At 59.6% G+C, this 20,458-nt stretch overlaps 3 protein-coding genes across 4 annotated transcripts; 1 reads left to right on the top strand and 2 right to left on the bottom strand.

The window, feature by feature from the left end:
* The first annotated feature begins 196 nt into the window (after positions 1–196).
* Positions 197–10,180, top strand: NR2F6 (nuclear receptor subfamily 2 group F member 6). Its single transcript, XM_042928836.1, has 4 exons — positions 197–743; positions 4,395–4,489; positions 7,483–8,070; positions 9,432–10,180. Exons 1-4 carry the CDS (start codon positions 457–459, stop codon positions 9,704–9,706), a joined length of 1,245 nt encoding a protein of 414 aa, XP_042784770.1. The 5' UTR covers positions 197–456; the 3' UTR covers positions 9,707–10,180.
* Positions 10,181–12,379: 2,199 nt separating this feature from the next.
* OCEL1 (occludin/ELL domain containing 1) lies at positions 12,380–14,625 on the bottom strand. The gene is made up of 6 exons (XM_042927485.1): positions 14,539–14,625; positions 13,999–14,175; positions 13,671–13,870; positions 13,283–13,448; positions 12,969–13,022; positions 12,380–12,785 (listed from the first exon to the last, which is right to left on the bottom strand). The coding sequence occupies exons 1-6, from the start codon at positions 14,605–14,607 to the stop codon at positions 12,663–12,665; spliced, it is 789 nt and encodes a 262-aa protein (XP_042783419.1). The 5' UTR covers positions 14,608–14,625; the 3' UTR covers positions 12,380–12,662.
* Positions 14,626–16,150: 1,525 nt separating this feature from the next.
* On the bottom strand, positions 16,151–19,633 carry USE1 (unconventional SNARE in the ER 1). 2 transcript variants are annotated; one of them, XM_042927484.1, is made up of 9 exons: positions 19,349–19,633; positions 18,970–19,019; positions 18,732–18,810; positions 18,489–18,641; positions 17,960–17,972; positions 17,757–17,864; positions 17,493–17,520; positions 17,029–17,203; positions 16,151–16,787 (listed from the first exon to the last, which is right to left on the bottom strand). In XM_042927484.1, exons 1-9 carry the CDS (start codon positions 19,487–19,489, stop codon positions 16,605–16,607), a joined length of 930 nt encoding a protein of 309 aa, XP_042783418.1. In that variant the 5' UTR covers positions 19,490–19,633; the 3' UTR covers positions 16,151–16,604. The 2 variants fall into 2 exon arrangements, with proteins under 2 accessions (XP_042783418.1, XP_042783417.1); XM_042927483.1 differs by lacking the exon at positions 17,757–17,864 and having other exon boundaries at positions 19,349–19,628.
* Positions 19,634–20,458: the final 825 nt, after the last annotated feature.

Here is a 20,458-nt window from a genome sequence, read left to right as displayed (position 1 = left end):
CCGCGTAACTTGCGGCCAAACTTTCCCCCCGGCCTCCCGCGCTCAGATGGCGGGCCGCTAAGTTGGCCGCAGCCCCCAGCCAAGCGGCGGCCAGGCCAGAGGGCGCCCCCTGCGCAGCCTGGGCCGGGCCATGGCCCGCGCGCCCCCGCCGGGGCCCCAGGGCGGCGGGGCGCGAGTCCCCGGGGCCCCCGGCTCGCGCCTCTAGTGCGCCCCCCCTCGGCCCCAGGCCCGGCCCCGCGCACGCGTGGGAAAGTTGGCCTGGAACCGGCCCGACCAGTTCTGCCTGGGCGCGCGGACCGGCCGCAGGAAGTTGGTGCAAAACTTTTTTGGGGGGTGCAGCCGGTGCCCCCCGCGCGCCGGGCCCGGATGCGTGCCGGGTAGGGTCCCCCCGGGCCGAGAGGGGTGCCCGGAGGGAGGAGCACGGAGGGGGCGCCCCGGCCCCGCTGCCCTGGGGCTATGGCCATGGTGACCGGCGGCTGGGGCGGCCCCGGCAGCGGCGGCGGCGACACGAACGGCGTGGATAAGGCGGGCGGCTACCCGCGCGCGGCCGAGGAAGACTCGGCCTCACCTCCCGGCGCCGCCAGCGACGCTGAGCCGGGCGACGAAGAGCGGCCAGGGCTGCAGGTGGACTGCGTGGTGTGCGGGGACAAGTCGAGCGGCAAGCACTACGGCGTCTTCACCTGCGAGGGCTGCAAGAGCTTCTTCAAGCGGAGCATCCGCCGCAACCTCAGCTACACCTGCCGGTGAGCCCCCTATCAGCGCACCGCCGCTGTGCACCCGGCCCCGGCTTGAGCCGGGCCTCTGACCTGCTCGGTCACCTTGGGCCTGGCGCTGACCTTCCCTGGGCCTCCTCTCCCCCTCTGAGATAGGGGCACAGCCCCCTCTCCCCACCTCCATTCCATTCCTGGGATTGTGTATACAGTCGGCGCTGTATCGATGCAGGTCCCCCCCGTCAGGTGGTCCCTTGCGGCTTCCGCCTCAGTTCATTGCTCCTTCTCCCTCCCTCCCTTTTCTCCGGAGAGGGGTGATCTCCGCGCGGGGAGGGGTTGGGGGTGCTGTCAGGGGTGGGGCCCTAACCCCAGGGCATCCCTTCTCTTGGGGATCTCGGTGTGCAGGGGACCCCTCGGGAATCGAACGTGGAACTTGGACTGTGGAGCTCGCAGCGTCCAGGGGCCATTGTCTGCGGCCGCGCGGATCGATACGGCGCGCCCTTGGGGTCAAATATCACTTCCAAAGTCGCCCTGGCCACCGAGGCGGCGGCGGCGGCGGGAGCGAGGCCGGGGTGGCACAGGGCGGCCTCTTTCGCATGAGGAGCCCTGCTGTGGGGAGAGATGGGCTTGTCCATCCGGGGGGGGACTCCCCCCACCCTGCGCTCACCCTGGGCCTTGGGTCACCGGAAACCGCCGCTGCAGGGCTGGGAGGGCGGCGGGATCTGACCACACCTCGGCTGCTCCAACCCTTCCCCCACCAGGAGTGGGTGCAGACCTGGGGCTGCTGGAAAATCCCTGAAACTTCAGTCGTCTCTGACAGGGTGGGGGTGAATGTTTCCAAGAAGGAGCCCTGGGCTGTCCTGGGTTGGAGTCCCCGCTGACAGGGTGTGGCCTTGCTAGTTTCTCTGGTTGGTGCTGAGGTTGGGTGTCTAGCCCAGGGCCCTCTTCCTATCGCTCTTCCATGAATGCCTTTTTGCTCCATTGACAGGCTCCTACTCTGCTTCCCAGCATGAACATGCATAGGCTCTGCCGAGCCAGTATGGAGAGTCCCATTTTCCAGATGTGCAAAACTGAGGCCCACAGAGGTCCCGGCACTGCCCTGGCAGGGAAGTGCACTGGCAGGGGAGAGACCCTGCCCCATGTGGGGCTTAGCAAGGGGAACTGGGGTTGGGAAGAGGGTAGGAGCTGAGTCCTGGTCAGGGTGTCCCCGGGGAGAGGGCAGCCGATGGAGGGCTTGTTGGTGAGGCCAAAGGGCGGGGCCCCAGGTCCCAGAGGCTGGAGTTTGGCCCCAGGTCTGCGGTCAGGGCCTTGTCTGGGGTAGCTCTGTGTGTGTGTGTGTGTGTGTGTGTGTGTGTGTGTGTGTGTGAGAGAGAGAGAGAGAGAGAGAGAGAGAGAGCGAGCTGGCTTACTCCCTCCTCCAGTGCTAACTGGGCCACCAGACTTTGGCCTCATTCTTGTTGCTGGAATAACTGCCTGATCTCTGGCCAGGTCTTTGGGGAGGGCAAGGGAGGAGCTTAGGTGGTTTTAGGGTCCCAGGGGCTCTCTGAGGGTGGGAGCGGGGAGCACCAAGACAGGGGAGGGAGGAGTTGTTTGGGGTGAAGTCACTGCTCCTCTCTGAGCCTCGGATAGATTCAGCAAGGTTCCCTCAGGGCCTCGCCTGGGTGATTTGATGCCAGTCCCCCAAAGCGACCCCAGCTCCAATCCCAGCTCTCTTCCAGCCTGGAGGAGACACAGTGAGACACAGACGCTCTCTGCCTGTGGAGTCTGGGCTGGGCCAGAGGGAGGGGACGGGTCTGAAGTCCCAGGCCGGAGCGAGGGGCTCTGCCCGAGGTTCAGGGAGGGCTGCCTGGAGGAGGCCCGTGGAAGGTGAACCTTGAAGCAGGAGGGGCTTGGCAGGTAGAGGAGGTGAAGGGCACTCCTGCAGAGAGCATGGCCCAGACGCACACTCAGTGGCAGGTTAGGGGAGCAGCATCGTAGGTGGAAACCACCCAGGCATGGGAGAAGTTAGAGCTGTGTGGATCTCAAGTGCTGGACTGAGGGCGACAGGGAACCAAGGAGGGTATGTGGGCAAGGGAGGGCAGTGATCAAATCGGACCAAAGGCCAGAAGCCCAGGGAGGAGGCTGAGCAGGGTCATGGGGTTGGGCAGAGCCTGTGCTCTTTAGGGGGGATAACAGGTGGAACTTACCGTTGCCCTGTCTGGAGGGACAGGAGGTCTGTCCCAACCCCACAGCTGGGGAAGTTGAGGCAGAAGCTTCAGGACCTCCCCTGAGGTCAGGGGCCCTGAGCTGGGCCCCTGCCTGCCTGCCCTAGGCCTAGCTGTTTCCACCCGGCTGCCCAGGACCCTCCCACTGCCTGCCTGCTGGGCTTTGTTCTGGTTCTGCCTGAGCTCCCTCCACCCTACCAGGGCCTCTTCCTGGGGGCTCAGGCCAGGCAGCGGACAGAGGCCCTGGCTTAGAAGCTGGTGCTTTGGGATCTGGGTCCTTGGAGACCCCCAGGGCCTCAGCTCTCCTGAGCCTGCCATTGAAGCGCCCCAGCGTGAGCTTGGGTCCTGATGCCCTCCCCAAAGGCCCCCCAGATTCCCCCAGACACAGTGCATCCCACGTGGAGTGGGCATCGGGCCTCCCATTTCCAGCTGAGGCAACTGAGGTTCGGCGGAGAAGTTGCCGCCCCATGGTTGGGGCTGCGTGTCTTTAGCTGAGATGTGTTTGCTTTTCAACTCGATTGAACGTTTGTTTCACTCTGTGACTGTCGCTGGGTATCCTCTTGGTGCCCAGATGGGACGCTAGGGGTGTCTGCCCCACGTCTGGGCCTTGGAGAGCCCTGAGTCCGGGATAGAGAGACACAGAAGGAACGCAGGGGCTGGGGGCCAAGGGTTCGAGGAAGTGCTGGGGCAATTTGAAAGACAAGGGCCTGAACCTTCCTGCTTGGGACTGACCCTGGATGGGGAGCTCATGGTCTGGCAAGGCGGGGCCACCTTCCCCTCCCTGGAACCGGCAGTTACCCTGAGGGCCACCCAGAAGAAGCTTCTCAGGCTCAGCTGGCAGTTGGAAGGTCTTCCCAGAGGAGGTGTGGGGTCTTCAAGGGAAGAGAGGAGTTCATTCGTTCGTTCGTTCGTTCGTTCACTCATTCATTTATTCATTGATGGTGGTCTTGTGCAGGGTGATAATACTGGGGCCCTACTGTGCCCATACCAGGATCGGCCCTGGCCTGGCCCCTAGTCTCTTAGTTAACTCACAAAGCCCGGCTCCCTGTCCGGGTACCTTTGCCGTTCTGACATTGCCTTTGGGACAAAGACCCCACCCCTTGGGCCAAGCAATGAGCAGGTACTATGAAACTGGGCTTTGGTATTTTTACATTTCCAACCTTTTGCTCTTGGGCACTCTCTGCCTGGAGTCGCCTCTCCGTTCTGGGGAACTAACTTCTGGGCAGCCTTCACAACCCCGTGCCAACACACCCTCCCCAGTGGGCCATTCTCCTTTGCCACAGACTCCATTCGTCACCACCTGCTCCCAGCTGCCCTTCTCCCCTTTGCAGGCTTAGCCCCTGTGCCCCTTTGGGGATACCTGCGCAGCCTGGGGTAGGGGGGCACTGGTATTTCTGGGGCGTAGCCCTCAACGGTGGCTTACGGGGTGGCTCAGGGAGCAGGATGTGGGTGTCACGGCGACCCTCCCGCATGCCTGTAGGTCTAACCGTGACTGCCAGATTGACCAGCATCACCGGAACCAGTGCCAGTACTGTCGCCTGAAGAAGTGCTTCCGGGTGGGCATGAGGAAGGAGGGTGAGTACCCGCTGGTGTGGGACAGGCAGAGGGTGAACCAGCAGCCCTCCCCTCTCTTCCCTCTCTCGGGGGCCTGGGAGCCATGGAGGGTGGGGTCTGGCGCCTGTTAACCTTGTTACCACCGATCCCAAGATCCCGTGGGCCTCAGTCTGGCCCTGGGGCTGGAGGAATCCGATTATCCGTGGTCACCTGGCGGCCGCGGCGGAACTGGGGACGCGAGGGACACCCTGATTCAGGCCCATGTTAGGACTGTTCTGCTCCCCAGCTCCTCTTCTCCAGGCCTCCTGGCCTCGGAGTCACATTCCTTGGTCCTGACACCTTGGTGGCTCCTTTGCCCCCTAGGTGGCCAACGCATTCCGAATAAGGATGTGTTGTTTGTTTTGTTTTGTTTTGTTTTGTTTTGTTTTGATTGCTTTCCTCCATCCTCCACTCCTGGCTTTGTGTTTGCCCAAGGCAGGAACTCGCCGATTAAGGCAAAGGGCAGCTTACCCTTCCGCCTGACCCCGGGCACTGGGAGCCAGAGGGAGGCTCAGCCCCTTGTTTCTGCCCTGGGGACTTGAGTGGACACGTGCCGGGCAGCTGGGTCCAGACCTGGACCAAGCACTCTTAGAATTCAGTTGGAATCCAGAGACTTCCACACGGAGCCTGGTGGGCTTGGGAGCTAAATCTGGCTCATTGGACCAGAATCCCATGCTGGGCTTCCTGTCTTGGCCCTGGACTCTCATGGGCCAGTTTGGCAGTTCTCCCCTGCATCTTGAATCTCTCCTGCTCTAAAGTTGGTTTCTTCTCTGCTGGCCTCTGTGCAAGAAGCTGGCAATGGCTGCTCAGTCTTTCCCTTAAAACTGATTACTCTCTTTGGTCCTGCTAAATTTGGAGACGGTTTGCACCACCCCCACAACCTGGATTTTGCCTCCACTTGTTCATTTGACCTAAACTGCTGATACACCTCAGATCTCCAAAGTCTCAGGAGTGGGAAGTAATCATAATCCCAGCTCATGCCCCAAGCACAGTCCTATCTCAGGGCCTTTGCACAGGCTGTGCCTTCTGCCTGGAGCACCCTAGATGCCTGCATGGCTTCCTTACTGCTTTTAAGATTTGCTTAAAGGACACCTCCTCAGAGAAGCCCTCCTGATTACTCTTCACCGGCCCCCTTTATTTTGCACCATCTGCCTTGCTCTGTAATTTATTTGCTGCTCTCCCACCAGAATACATATCTACTCTTTGAGGGCAGGGACTTCTGTCTGTCTTGTTTTCTGACATATTCCCAGGGCCTAGAACACAGAGGGTACTTAATAAACGTTTTTTGGCTTGAATTACTACCCGTTTAGCCCTTACTATATGCCTAGTGCTGTTCTAAGCAAGTTAGGTAGATTCTCATTAATTTAGTGATTGGTGTCATCGCCGGTATTACCACCTGCATCGCACAGATGGGGAAACTGAGCACAGAGAGCAGAGAAGTGAGGCTGTTCGCTAGGGTCAGAGCAGTAGAGTTGGGTTGAGACTCGAACCCATGCAGTGTGGGCTGAATGAAGAGGAAGGGCTGGGGAAGGGGTTCTCAGGAAGTAGGAACAGTAAGTGCAAAGGCTCTGAGGTAGGAACAAGGCTGGGTGATGGATGAATGCTGGAGGTAGGGTTTAGAACTGAGCGAGCAAAGAGGGAAGGAACAGGTCACTCCCTGGGGGCCAGGATGTTGAGCTGGGATTCACTCTCTGGCCTTATCCAGCTACACCCTTATGATAGTGGATCCTGAGACTTAGAAATCACGTGGAACCTCCAGCCTAAGCCCTCACTTCCCAGCTCCGCTCTACTAGCCCCTGGCTCCCACCCACATTCTATTTCCCACTCATTCCATGGCTGGTTGACCAGGAGTTCATGGAGAGGAGACAGGGCATGCCAGCTCATTAAAAGATCATTACCTAGTTTCTGTCTGGCCCTCAGCTCAGTCTGCCCCTCCGTCCCACCCGTCCTGGCACAGGTCAGGTGAGCATGCGGCCACCCTGCCTCCTCTTTGTGCCTCAGTTTCCTTCTTCCCATCTACCTGAATCTTGGGGACACTGACTGAAGCCAGCAGTGGATTCTCCCCTCTTAATGGGCAAGATAGTAATTTAATGTTTATTGAGCACCTACTATGTAGGGTAGGACTCCACTCCTGGGGTCACTGCAGACCAAGGAGACCTGCCCTAGGGAGCTATGACCTGGGGGTGGGGGTGGGGTTGGGAGCTAGAGAAAAGATCCCGTCTCCATAGGAGAGATCACTTGCTTAAGGATAGGCTGGCCAGGAGCCCTGGGTAGTGTGAAGGTGACCCCTCTCTGGCCCCATTATCAGTTCCAGACTCCCATGATTGGCAGATGGGGACATGATGGATGGATCAAGCCTCCATGGCTGCTGAGTGGGGCTCACACCGTCCAGAGGGAGGGGGCCAGGCATGAATTAGTCTTTATCTAATGGTCCCATCCCAACCCCCCGCCCCATGCTCCTCTGCAAGAAGTGGGGGTGGGAGCGGTGGCTGGACCGGGGCTTAGGCTGAGGGCACAGGGCAGAGCAGGGTGGGGCCTGCAGGACCCAGGACCGGGGGTCCCTGGTCTCCCAATAAACTGTGCACCCATGGGGTGGGGTTGGAGGTCCAGGGAGAGCCTGGGTGTGGGGAGCCTTTGAGGGGAGGGGTTGAGTGACCCTCTGATGACTTTATCTTTCCCCCTCTTTTCCTCCCCGCCTCCCCCCCCCCCCCCCATGACTCTGGATACCCACTTTCCCTCTTGTTCCTTCCCTCCCTCTCCTCCCTCTTCCTGCCACCTCCCTCTTCCCTCTCTGGCCTCTCAATGTCCCTCAATCCCTTTCCCGTACCCTTTGTCGCCATTCCACCTCCCGGATCCCCCTCCCCCCTCCCCTCCCGGTTCCCTGCGGCGGCGGCGGCGTGGGGGCACCTATCTCTCCTCCCTCTGCTCCTGCCCCCTTCCCTTCCCTCCTTCCCATCTGCATTCAATCCCCGCAGCCGTGCAGCGCGGCCGCATCCCGCACTCCCTGCCCGGCGCCGTGGCCGCCTCCTCCGGCAGCCCCCCGGGCTCGGCGCTGGCGGCGGCGGCGGGCGGAGACCTTTTCCCCGGACAGCCGGTGTCGGAGCTGATCGCGCAGCTGCTGCGCGCCGAGCCCTACCCCGCGGCGGCCGGGCGCTTCGGCGCGGGCGCGGCGGGCGCGTTCGGCGCCGGGGGCGGCGCGGCGGGCGCCGTGCTGGGCATCGACAACGTGTGCGAGCTGGCGGCGCGGCTGCTCTTCAGCACCGTGGAGTGGGCGCGCCACGCGCCCTTCTTCCCCGAGCTGCCCGTGGCCGACCAGGTGGCGCTGCTGCGCCTCAGCTGGAGCGAGCTCTTCGTGCTGAACGCGGCGCAGGCTGCGCTGCCCCTGCACACGGCGCCGCTGCTGGCCGCCGCCGGTCTGCACGCCGCGCCCATGGCCGCCGAGCGCGCCGTGGCCTTCATGGACCAGGTGCGCGCCTTCCAGGAGCAGGTGGACAAGCTGGGCCGCCTGCAGGTCGACTCGGCCGAGTACGGCTGCCTCAAGGCCATCGCGCTCTTCACGCCCGGTGAGACGCGCTCCGATGCGCTCCGGCTCGAGCAGGCGGTCTCCGAGGCCGCGGGAGGGTGGGGGGCGACCCGGACCCTGACCCCGGCCCCCACAGCCCTCCACTCCCTGACCCTCGGGCTGCCGGACCTGGCGCCCTGCACATGCCTGAGCTTTGATGGGGGACAGTGGAGGAGGTGATTGATGCAGGCAGGGTGGCCCCCTGATGCCCCCACCCCTCTGATCCCAGGTCTCCCTAAGAACCCAGAGCTGGGCCTGGGCCCGTGACTCAAGTCCCCACAGCCTCTCTCCCTGATTCCCAGGCTCCCTGAGACTCCCACCTTCCACCCCCTCATCAAGGTGCTTTTCGTGCTGAGGGCAGAATGAGAGGTGGGGGGGATGCGGGAGGCAGGTCCCCGACATCTGGTTCTGGCCCTAAGTCCCTGATCTTTGTCCTCCCCAACTCCTGACCGTCTTCTGCCCCAACTCCTGACCTTGTTCTTCCCTCTTACTGCGCAGCTGTGGAGGGCTGCCTGGCAGGGATACCCTGACAACTGGTTCTGGCCTCCCCTGAGCTTTCCACTCCTCGATTCCTGGGCCCCCAGACTTCCGACCCAGGGCTCCCAAACTGCCCCCGAGGCGGCCTCCTGGCAGCCCGGTCGTCTGGGATTGCCTTGGGATTAGGCAGGGGCTGGTTTTGGAGTCCCTCCCGCTGTGGGCGGGGCTAGGGCGGGGCTGTTCCAATACCTTCCTAGTCATTAGTTAACTGGCTTAGTAAAGTCCTACCTTAGTCCAAAGACTGGTGGCATAGCTGGCTCTGCTCTCTGGAAGGTTCCGGATCCCACTAGGTGTCTTCATGGGGTCAGGAATGCAAGAACCAGACCCAGACCATTCTGAGAGGTGGCTTTCATTTGATAAATATGGCTTTGCCCCTCTTTCCCCCAGAATATTCCTTTTCTGCCCCATCCTTCACAGGGCTCCAATTTAGATGCTGTCACATTCACTGACACCCCAGGCCCCCCTGTCCGAATATTCTCTCTGGGCTTTGCCTTCTTTCCCAACTCCCCTCCCCAGCTTCTCTTCCCCTTGAGCCCGATTAGAACTTGTCACCCTGCCAAAGGCCTGTCTGAGCTTCTCTATCCCTTCTTGACACATCACTGCCCACCCTCCTGTGTTATTGTCCCCAGTTGAGGCCACCTCAGTCTCTTGAGGACTGACACTGCCTGAGATATCCTATTTGTGCCTCAGGCCTCCGTTTCCCACCTCCTGGGTGCCCCCCTCCCTCCACACCCCGAGCCCTGAGTGGTACCCCCCAGTCACCCCCTGGAGCCTTGCGTTTTCCTGCCACTTCCCACCCAACTGACCTTGCCCATGTCTCCCCAGATGCCTGCGGCCTCTCGGACCCAGCACACGTGGAAAGCCTGCAGGAGAAGGCACAGGTGGCCCTCACCGAGTACGTGCGGGCCCAGTACCCGTCCCAGCCGCAGCGTTTTGGGCGTCTGCTGCTGCGGCTCCCCGCCCTGCGTGCTGTCCCCGCTTCCCTCATCTCCCAGTTGTTTTTCATGCGCCTGGTGGGCAAGACGCCCATCGAGACGCTGATCCGAGACATGCTGCTGTCAGGAAGTACCTTCAACTGGCCTTATGGCTCAGGCCAGTGACTTCACGGGGCCCGGTGCGCTGTGGCTGGGTCTGCAGACCTCAAGGGATACGGATGCTTCGGCCTCGGGCGGGGCCCCCCAGCGGAGGACCCTGGCTTCTCTTCTCAGACTCCTATTTTTTAAAGACTGTGAAATGTTTGTCTTCTCTGTTTTTTAAATGATCATGAAACCAAAAAGAGAGTGCTTGTCCAGGCGCCAGCCCCGGCCTCCTCAGAACTCCTGGCCAAAATAAGAAGGGGAGGGACTGAGGGCTCCCCTCCTGGGACAGCCTGTAGCTCAGCGCCCCAAGCACGAACTTTTGGGACGGTGGGGGTTGGCTTCCCTGGTGTGATGGACAAAGGCCTGGTGGCCGGACTAGCTGGGCGGCCGCAGCCGGGCAGGGGTAGTATCTATCAGGCAGACCCTCTGGACACGTAATCCACGTTGGACACTACATGATGAATGAATCAAGGCCAATAATAAAGCTATTTCCTAACTGCACGGCCTCCATCATCTATCTTCCCGAGGGGAGGGGAGAATGGGGGGCGGCCTACCATGGCCACCTGCTCCCAGCCTCCTGGAACACCCACAGCCTAACGACAGTCCTACTTGCTGTTTGTTTGTTTTTTTGTACGGTTTTGTGGGAAACAAGCCGGGGCGGGGAGGGGACCCCCGTGGTCAGCTAGTATGTCCGTAGGAGCTGAGTACTAAATACTGCAGATGACTCGGGTTCAGATTCAGGCCCTGGCCTATGAAGGTAAGCCTCATAGATTCACACAGGCCCTGGACCAAACACCTTACTGTTAACCTTTGGTCAGCCTTTAATCATGGTGTCTGAGCCCTGGTGTCCTCCGGAGAAACATTCGGGGTGGTTCTGCCACCTGATCTCAGCCTAGACAGTGCCCTCCACCCCCCCCTAGCCACAGCAGTTGGTTCAGGGAGGGCACGGGGCCCAGAACCGGCCACCGAGACTTGATGGCGGGATTTGGAAGCTGTAACTGAAAGCAGAGCCAAAAGAGGAAGACCAACTTCCCAGGATGCCTTTGAAGCCCCTGGATCAAGCCATTCCTGAAACCTTTCGGCGCATCCGTTCCACGATCCGAGATTTACTCTTTGGGGCCTGAGTCAGTCTGAGTTTGGTTTCTTCTCACATGTAACTAAAAAACTTTCAGAGATTGGCATTTGGAAGGTGGGACAGCTAAGGACAAACTGAAACGTAGACTTAGGTTGATGTGGGGAGAGGCAAGGCACCATGGACCTTGCCGTCCTGGTCTCAGAAGTTTGTGGCCCGGCCCTGGTGGCAAAGGTGCCTGTGGGATTGACTGGCGGGACTGTGGCTCGAGGGGTGGGTAGTTAGGGCCTAGGTGGCGGAGGCAGGAGGGTGGCACTCTTGGCCCTGCTGAGGTCTTGTCGGGAAGACAAAGATGCCCCTGTGAAAACGGGGAAGAACTCTGGTCTTGCCCCACAGGCTGGGCCTGTGCTCAGCCCTTAAACCTCCTCCAAAATGCTCCCCATTAGCACCCAGTCTCCTTCACGTCCATATTGTTGGAGGCCTGGGAACTTGAATCCGTCTGCTGTGGAATAAAGGAGGGTCTCGTGGGTATGCTCTGCCCTCCGACGGGACTAAAGTAGGTACGGGATGGAGAGGATACTGGGCTCCCATCAGAGGGTGGGCTGTTTTGGCCCCGAGTCAGCATCTCCCATGATGTCCTGCAGGTAAGCGAATGTCACTCCCGTTGGGCTGGACAGCGATGCTCTGTTAGATTCACAGGACATCTGAGAACTGAGCAGGACCATTCTGTCCGTCCTGCTCTCCAGTCCCTGGGCCAGAGACCTGGATGTCTGTCTCGGCCTGACTGCAGAACTCCTACACCTCCTACAAAACCCCACCCATATGGCCCTTGAAGACGACATCTTGAGGCTCTGGTTAAGACTGTCATCCAGCCTTTTGTTATTCCTCTTACCACACTGGGCCCAGGCCCATGGTCCCTGAGCGTAGAGACTCCATGACTACTGGTTCTGGGACTGAGGACTCTGCGACTGAGTGGCTGACCCTGCCTTCCCTGCCTGTAGTATGCCTCCCTGATGGTCCCCATCCCCTTTGCTCCCCTGGCACCCCAGCCCCCACCCACCCTACTCAGGGCCCGGCATGGGGTGGGCACCCTGCGACTCTCTCCCAGAGCCAGGCACAAGAGCTGTACTCACACAGTGCCTGGCCTCAGTCACTGCCCGGCCTACAGTGCCCCGGTAGAAGCGGAGATTTTTTAAGGGCTCATGTATCCGGGGTGGCCTCGGGGACTCCAGCAGGGCTCCTGGGCTGAGTCCGCCCCCTTCAGGAGGTCCCCAGTACTGCACCACATGAATTTTGTATCACGCCCACGGAGCAAGACTAGGGAAGGTCCTCTGCCAGTCCTGCCTCTGTTACTGGACCTGCGGAGACTTGTGGCTCCTGGGGCTCCCCTAGACCAGGCCTGGCTGAGCAGGTGATGCCGGATGTCAGCCCCTCAGCTTCCCACCAGAAGACCACATGCGGTTCTTGGAGGAGAGGGAGCTCTCCGGACAGACAAGGGTTCACAGCCTGCCTGGACAAGTCTCTTTTCCAGAGCCTTGAGTTTTTAACTCTGGAAAATGGAGTAACGATTGTTTTGGTGACAACTGAGTGAAATCAGGAATGTTAAACGGCTGTACACAGTAGGCATTTAATAAATGTTTATTACACTGGGATGGAAACGAGGAAAGACCTGCTTCCAGGGGATGGGCTGAGATCTGGGCTCAGGGCCTGGGGTCCCAGAGGAGGTTCTGGGAAGGCTTCCTGGAAGAGGGGGCCATCAGAGCTAGGTCTCAAGGGCTGAGGCATTTGCAAAAGCTACCCCAGGAAGGGGTAGCAGCAGGAGCCGAGGCCAGGAGGTAGGAAGAGAGGCAAGGGCAGGGCGGGCCCCCCACCCCGATGTGTCCCTCTGCCTGTCTGCCGGGGCGCTCAGAAGTACACGGAACTCTTCTGGTCTCCTTGCTCATCAAATTTCTGGATCTGTATCTTGAGGTGCCTTAGTTTGCCCTTCAGGTAGTGGCAGCGAGCCTGCTTGTCCAGGAAGCTGGGGTCCTGGGCAGGGCAAGAGCCAGGAAAGTCCTTGTAGCAGTCTGGCCTACGGCCCTCAGCTGCTCAACCCTCTGCCTTTTCCTCTCTGAGCCTCAGTTTTCTTTCCTTGAAACTGGGCACACTGAGCCTCATGGGAACGTCACGGGTGCAAAGCCCAGGCTGTGGGATTCAGGAGGCATGACTCACCGTCTGTTTCTTCTTAAATTCCCTCCAGACTCGGGCGGCAAGTTGGGCCTCCTTCTGCAAGTGGAAAGGGGAGGGGTGGGGGTGGGGTGGCTCACGGAATGCTGAACCCAAGGAGGGATGGGGAAACTGAGGCTCAGATGGACAAAGTGACCCGTCTCGTGAGGACTTCAAGGGCCGACTTTGGCCCCCGTGCTGTGGTGCCCACCCAGCCTAGAGGAGAAAGAGGCCCAGGGACCTGGACCCAGGGGGTGTCCCAGAGGCCAGGGTCCATCACCGGGAAGGGCTGTGGGACGGGGGTTTCTCCCGCCGCTGACCTGGCTTCGGGGCCTCGGCAGTGAGTTCAGCAAGGTCTCCAGCTGTTGGAGTTTTGCCCGGGCACAGCCCACCTCTTGCTGGAGCTCCAAGAACTCTGTGTACTGGTCCTGGAAGACTGCAACATAGCGGCTCCGTTCCCTCTCACTCCTCACTTGTGGGTACTTACTGCGGGGTTCAAGTGGGTCAGAGTATGAGTGTTGTGAAGAACCCGTCCCACTCCCCCAATCTGTTTAATTTTTCCTTTGCCCATGTTGGGCCCCCTGCCCCCCAACACCCCTTTTCTTTTCTCTTCTTACTATCTGGTAAACTTTTACCACTTGTCAAAGCCCCAGCCTCAGTGCACCTTCCCTGTTCCCAGGCATCAGGAACAACGTGGGGGACACTCACAGCTCATAGTCGGGCACTGGGTGGGGCCTTGGCCTACGCCCCCCAGGGATGGCTTCAATAGGCTTCTTGGTGCCCAAGAGGGCCCGGGAGGGCAGCTCATCCTCAAACACAATCTTCTTGGGTCTGGCCCTGTGGGCTCCCGGTTGAGGCGCGCACAGAGCGCGGGGAGGGCTGGTTTCCTGGGCTGGAGGCACCAGTCGCTGCAGGTGCCGCAGGAATCATGGTTTGGAGTTAACCAGGGTATGGGGAAGCCGGAATCCCTCAAACGGCGGGGAAGGAATCTTTTGCCTAGGTTCGGCCTGGGAGCCCTCCTCCCGTCCAGACTCACCGGGGGCCCAGGGCCAGGCGGGCGGGTCTGCAGGTCCCCCCGATAGCCGCGGGTCTTGGGGCTCTCCCGGGTAGGCATCCGCCTCGGGGAGGCGCCGCTCGGGCGTCCCTGGGGCGGCGGGCGGGTCTTGCGAGGGACGCCGCGGCCCGCGCGTGGCGGGGGTGGTCGGCGAGCTGCCTGTGGACGCGACAGAAGGACGCGCCTGGAGGCGGGCAAGGTCGGACGACGCACCGGCAGGTGGACCGGGAGCGGCCAACTCTCCGCGGACCCGCGAGCTCTCCGGCTCCGTTGCTATTTGCATAGACGCGCTCGATTGGCTCTCAGAGCAGCCCGCCCCTGGCTGCGTAACCCGGAAAAGCACTACGCCCGTGACGTCACCGCGTACCCTGAGCCGGCCAGGCTCCAGTTAACCCCCGAGAAGCCGCAGCCTCGCCCACTACGGCGCGTGAAGCCCTCGGACACCTCCCCGGTGAAGCCCCCCCCCCCCCGGGACCTCCGCCCCAGCGGCAGCCCGCAGGGACCGCTCCCGTCCGGGGTCACCTGTCCCAGCGTCCGGGTCTCCGAGCCTGGGTCCGCTCCCGGAGAGGCGCCTGAGTCCCGGTTGTGCATTAACTTCTAAGGCTGGACACAACCGGAGGGGTCGCTTCACAGGGCGGGGCGGGTCCTAGCGGGATTGGGCGGGGTTGGCGGGGCGGGGGCGGGGCCCGGCGATGAGGGAAGAGGATCCTCCTTTGAATCGCGGGTTCGAGTCCAACCGAGCCGGTGTCTCACCTCCGAGTCTCAGTTTTTTGGCCTGAAACACCGGTGGTTTTGGCAAACCTGTACTTATCTACTTACTCAGAAATTATATTTTAAAACTATTTCTCTAATCACTAGATTATTATTCTCTGACCCGCTGTGAGAGAAATACTGGTTTTCCTACAACTTTTGTAACTCCAGTGCTATTATGGTTTCCCACAAGTATGTTTTCAGAGTCTTAAATCTTGACTCATCTGGTGAGAGAAAAAGCCCAGAAACGATTTGTCTGTTTTCTTGCAAATTTGTTGTTGTTGATTTTTGGGAGCTCTTTGTTTAGCAAGGATGGTGCTCAACCAAATAGTGTGTCTTTTCCTTTTACTATTATAAACGAGGTCTTTCAATACGTTTACTTTTTTTTTTTTCCATGAGGGAAACGAAGTATTCGTAAGTCCTTTTCTGTTTTACTTAATTCACTTACTGAAACAGCTTTTTTATTTGGGTTTTTCATGTAGACAGCCGTATCATCCGCAAATAACTCTGCCTTTTTTTCTCATTTCTTCTTTCTTGTCTAGTTGTATTGACCAGCACTTCCAGACAAATCTCTGGGGGAGTTGGGTGAACTGTGGGCCTCCCTCCATCTCCCCCTTCCTCACTTTGATGGCAGAATTGCCTGTATTTATTCATTAAATTCAGTGCTGTCTTTGGCTTGAGATTTTTCAGTTAAATGAGGGGAATATCTATCTTTGCCTAATGTTTATTGAGAGATGTTGAGTAATGGACACCATACGGTCCAAAGTGCCATTGATTCACCCCACGATTTTGTTTCCTGATGTGTTAATGTGGCTATGTTGACCCATCTCTGCAACTTAGGTGTGAGCCTTCTTAAGATCTGGTTTTTTCCCAATTTTATTTATTTATTTATTTTTTATTTTTTTAATTTTTTTTTCCAACGTTTATTTATTTTTGGGACAGAGAGAGACAGAGCATGAACGGGGAGGGGCAGAGAGAGAGGGAGACACAGAATCGGAAACAGGCTCCAGGCTCTGAGCCGTCAGCCCAGAGCCTGACGCGGGGCTCGAACTCATGGACCTCGAGATCGTGACCTGGTTGAAGTCGGATGCCCAACCGGCTGTGCCACCCAGGCGCCCCCCCCCCCCCCCAATTTTATTTTTAAGTAATCTCTATGCCCAGTGTGGGACTCGAACTCACAAACCTGAGATCAAGAGTTGCGTGCTCTACTGAGCCAACCAGGTGCTCCTTAAGATCTATTTAAAAAAAATTTTTTTTTCTTAACATTTATTTATTTTTGAGAAGAGAGAGACAGAGCATGAGCGGGGGAGGAGAGAGGAAGAGGGAGACAGAATCCGAAGCAGGTTCCAGGCTCCGAGCTGTCAGCACAGAGCCCGACGCGGGGCTCGAACTCACGGACCGCGAGATCATGACCCGAGCTGAAGTCGGACGCTCAACCCACTGAGCCGCCCTGGCGCCCCAATCATCTTCAGTTTCAAGGAAAGCCCAGCACTGACACTCCCTCCTCCAGGCCGACCTCCAGGCATAGCCCCATTTCTCCCCCACCCTCCCCTTGATCCCACAGGGCCGAAGGCACTGTTGGCCTTCGACTCCACCAGACCGGAGGCTCCTGGGGCTTCTCGGGACCTGGCCTGTTGCAGCGTGGGGTAGGTACCAGGGGGGAATCCGAGGGGGATGGTCCTCTGAGTCCCTTCCCACACTGACCTTCCCTCTCCGGCTCGTGCATCCTCTGTGGCTCTCAGGAACCCCCAAAGACCCTCCCGTATTGTTGCCTAGCCCAAAGGGCACCCCTGGACACGGGTGGAGGGCGGACGGATGCGGGGGGCCAGCACAGCTCTTTATTTGAGTTTGGGCATGATGCGGATGAAGAGCACCATGCTGACGAAGATGAAGCAGACGATAACAAGCATGGCCCAGAGCAGCCAGTTGACCGACTTCTGCGTGTGTTGCTCCAGCCGCTCCGACTCCGTCTTCAGCTTCTCCAGGTTCCGGTCAGCCATCTTGAGTGAGTGCGACAGGGTCTGGGGGGGCGGGCGGGGAGAGGGTCAGCGGGACCGCGGCCGAGCGTGGCCTCTCCCACCACCCTGCGGCAAGTCCCCGCCTCTCGGCCCTGGCTGGTACTGCGCCCTCTGCTGGGAAGTCCACTTTTGCCTTCCGTCAGACTCCTTGATCCAGCAAAGCCCTGGCCCCCACGCCCCTCTGCTGGGAAGCCTTGTCTGGCGTCCCAGGGCAGAGGCTGGAAAGGCCCCACAGTCCTCACACCTGGTTGTCCTTCTTAATGACGCTCTGCGCGGCCAGTGTGTTGGTCTTGAGGCTCCGGGCCAGGCCTAGCATCTCCTCTGCCAGCTTCTCCTGGAGGTTCTGATGTCGCTGCAGGACGAGGTCTAGTTCGGCGGCCGACTGTTTCTCATCCCCTGGCCTGGGCCCTGCCACCCCACTGCCCTCACACGTGGGCGGACAGGCGGGCGTGGGATAGGAAGAGACCAACATGTTCCCAAGGAACCCAGAGGTTATGGCTCGGGCCATGGCCCTCCTTGGGCCTCAGTTTTCCCCTTCTTTACTTTGGCTTTTAGGAAGAACATCCCCACAAGTGGCTTCTGATCGATGGTTTAGATGCTTGTGGTGGCCCTCATGGTTTGGTGCCTCAGTGGCCCAAGGTTCATGCAGCCCCCCATACCGCCCCCCCCCCTCCCCCCCAGTGCTCCCCAAGGGCTGAAGACACTCACGTTCTCTTCCTCACATCCAGCTCGGGCTCTGTAAGTGAAAAAGGCCAAGCAGGAAGAAGGAGAGGATTGGTTTCCCGTTTTCCAACTTCCTGATCATCGCCTGTGCTGTGTCTGCTACTCATAATGTTGTTTCCTGTCTTGTCTGCTGCCCAGTGAGCTCCTGATCATGCTTCAAAGCTCTAGGTCAAATGCCCTCTCTTTTAAGAAGTTTTCCTCATCCTTATCTGGGCTCCCCCAGGCCCCAGGTCCCTCTGCTAGCCTAACCTGTGGGGTGGGTGTATCCGGCTTTATTTCCTCTGGGGCCCACCTCCTCTGTCCTGGCACCCCCATCAGGCTTAACTAGGTGATGCCCCTGGGGATGTGCTCCCTGGGCTGTGAAGACCGTGGAGGAGGCAGGTGAAAGAGGCAGCACATGTCTTGTCCCAGACAGTTAAGCCTCAAGTCCTGTTTTATTCAGGTTGACTCACCTCCAGCAGAGTCCTATGGGAAAAAGAGAGAGGTATGAAGTCACCTACCTGGTAATGCCCCCAAACTGTCCTTTCTGCTTTCGGAAACTCCCCACTCTTAGTCAGGGCCCTGGGCAAGTCCCATGACCTCTGTGCCTCAGTTTCTTCATATTGAAGGGTTTACCTGACCCATGTAAAGTGTTCAAAAGGACACCTGTCATCCTATTTTACAGGTGAAAAAACTCGTCCACTTGTGGCAAGATGAGATAAACTCAGTCTGTCTGTGGCAGACTTGTCTATCTGTTGCTCTGGGCCAACTCTGGGGCTTAACGAGATAGGTGCCATTTTTGCCTTGTACCAAACTCCTAGATATCTAGCAAAGTCCCGTCTAGGCCCTTCTGTTGGGAAGCCTACTGTGGGCCCAGGGTGGAGGCTGTTGGGCCCCTTGGGGTCCCTGCACCTGCCAGGGTGGGGTTGTTCTGGCTACGCACAGGCACTAATCTCCTGTCCCTGACCAAAGGGTTCCCAGGGATCAGGGAGAAAGCCCTACCGTGCCTAGCAGCTCACTCCGCATTTCGCTGGTGTACCGTGCCCGGGACTGCAGATGCACTGTCTTCGTGGCGGGTACCCGCTCCCTGGCTGTGGTTGGTACACGGCCAGGGGCCAGGAACTGGTTGGCTAGTGCTTTCTCTGAGGAGGAGGTCTGCAGAAGAGGGAAAAGGGGTCACCGGACGGGCAGGTCCTGGGCAGGTGAGCATGATGAGGGCCGAGGAAGTAGAGTACCCCTGCTCACCAGCTTCTCTGCCTGCAGCATACCCTTCAGGAAATCGACCTTGCGGGAATATTCATTGATCACCTCGGAGGCCGGTTTGCTGGAAGGTGAGAAGAGGAAAAAGAAAACCTGCCCAGTGCCTCCAGTTCTGGGAAGGGTGTCAGCAGGGGCTGGAGCCCAGGGATTCCCCAACAGGGGCTGGCCTTCAGGCCTCGACTCCCATCCCTGATTTGAAGCCCCTGTAGCCGCCGGCACTCACCTTGCCTGGGTTTTCAGGGCCTGCAGCATGTCCTCGAGAGCTCCCACGTACTGGGGAGGGAAAGTGGGGTGTAAGCCTGGTTCCCCCGCTCCCCCAACATCCTCTCACTAATAACGCTCAAAGGTGGGGTGGTCAGAGCCATCAAGGGGCGGGACCAGGACGGGGGCAGGACTGAAAAGGGAGGAGCCACGTCCCAGGGGGGCGGGGCCAGCTGAGCTTCAGGGAAGGGGGCGGGAGCTGCAGGTGGACGTGGCGGAGCCGACCGGAAGGGGCGTGGCCAGAGCGGCCTGGGGACTGGGGAGTCGGGCCCGGTGGCCGTCAGCCCCGTAGGCCTCCTTCTGGGAGTCGAGTTGTACTCGGAAGTACAGGTTTCCCTCACCTTTTCCAGACGCCACTCGTCCGGGTCCCGCTTCTCCGCTGCCATCGTTTCGCAGCGGCAGAGCAGCCGCACCAGGTTCAGCTCCAGCCTCGACGCTGCCATCCCCTCTCGGCGATACCCGGTCCCTTCCGCCGGCGCCATCTTGGAAAAGGTCGGAAGCGCCCTCGTTTTGACCTCTTCCGGTCGCGTCCGCCGCTCGCTCGCTGTTCCATCTTTGTTTGGGGCGGAAGTAACGTCTTACTTCAAGAAGGGGCGCTGTGCTGTCCATCTTTATTCAGGACTGAATCGCTTTCCCCCCCCCCCCCCCCCCCCCCCCCCCCTCGCAGGCGTCTTAGCTCTTCCGGAAGGGTTGAAAGGACCGGATCCTTCGAGGTCAGGTTCATGTGCAATACGTCCTCTGCTTATTCTTTTCTTTCTGATCGGAATTCCTTCCCCCACACCCACTCCTGTTTGGGTTCTTCTCATACTGAGCTCTTCCGTATCCAGGCAGCCTTCCCGGTTCTTCCTGGGGTACGGCCCTGGGACTAAGGAATCCAAGGCTTAGGGGCCCATCCAGTTTGTGATTATGTTCTTCCGGGTCTGACGCTGACTCCACCCCCTCCCCCCCCCCCCCCCCCCCCCCCCCCCCCCCCCCCGCCGTGGCCTTGAGCGAGGTTTCTTAATTTTTCTGGGCTCGGTTCCTCCTTTGGGTGGAACTTTGGGTGGTGTGACAAAGCCTGCCTCCAGGGGAACATTAGCTAGCCCTGGGGTGAGAGGTGGGGCGGGGTCGCCCCTAACCCACCAGGCCTCATGGAGAGAACCCCACCTGGGTCCCCAGCCCTCCAGCTGAGGCCCGTTCTGTGAGCTCCTCCCACCCCAGGCTTGCAGACCGGGTGAGGAGGGGGGACTTTAGAGGGACTAGAGCCTGGCATGCAGCCCTCATCCATCTTCCCACTCCTCACATCACTTGTGTCCTGGTCACATCTGTGGGCCTGGTGTTCTCGAGAAATACTATGAAGGAGAGGAAACCCAGGGTAGATGAAGGAATCCAGGGGGCAGATGAGGCAGGTTCTGAATCCCAGCCCTGTCCCATCCCAAATACGTGGCCTTGGACAAGCCTCTCAACTCTCC

Source organism: Panthera leo, chromosome A2 (assembly GCF_018350215.1).
Source record: "Panthera leo isolate Ple1 chromosome A2, P.leo_Ple1_pat1.1, whole genome shotgun sequence".
Taxonomy (NCBI): domain Eukaryota; kingdom Metazoa; phylum Chordata; class Mammalia; order Carnivora; family Felidae; genus Panthera; species Panthera leo.
The sequence above is the reverse complement of the archived record's forward strand: the minus strand, read 5'-3'. Positions and strand labels throughout refer to the sequence as shown.

Excerpts from the sequence above, each read along its gene's own strand:
- NR2F6 (XM_042928836.1), top strand. The coding sequence starts at position 457 with ATGGCCATGGTGACCGGCGGCTGGGGCGGCCCCGGCAGCGGCGGCGGC. Across the intron at positions 744-4,394 it reads AACCTCAGCTACACCTGCCG|GTCTAACCGTGACTGCCAGA; the intron begins GTGAGCCCCCTA and ends GCATGCCTGTAG. Across the intron at positions 4,490-7,482 it reads GGTGGGCATGAGGAAGGAGG|CCGTGCAGCGCGGCCGCATC; the intron begins GTGAGTACCCGC and ends CAATCCCCGCAG.
- OCEL1 (XM_042927485.1), bottom strand. The coding sequence starts at position 14,607 with ATGCACAACCGGGACTCAGGCGCCTCTCCGGGAGCGGACCCAGGCTCG. Across the intron at positions 13,871-13,998 it reads CGCCTGGCCCTGGGCCCCCG|CGACTGGTGCCTCCAGCCCA; the intron begins GTGAGTCTGGAC and ends CGGCACCTGCAG. Across the intron at positions 13,023-13,282 it reads TGCCGAGGCCCCGAAGCCAG|AAGGAGGCCCAACTTGCCGC; the intron begins GTCAGCGGCGGG and ends TTCCACTTGCAG.
- USE1 (XM_042927484.1), bottom strand. The coding sequence starts at position 19,489 with ATGGCGCCGGCGGAAGGGACCGGGTATCGCCGAGAGGGGATGGCAGCG. Across the intron at positions 18,642-18,731 it reads TGCTGCAGGCAGAGAAGCTG|ACCTCCTCCTCAGAGAAAGC; the intron begins GTGAGCAGGGGT and ends CCTCTTCTGCAG. Across the intron at positions 17,521-17,756 it reads CGGATACACCCACCCCACAG|AGCCCGAGCTGGATGTGAGG; the intron begins GTTAGGCTAGCA and ends TTTCACTTACAG.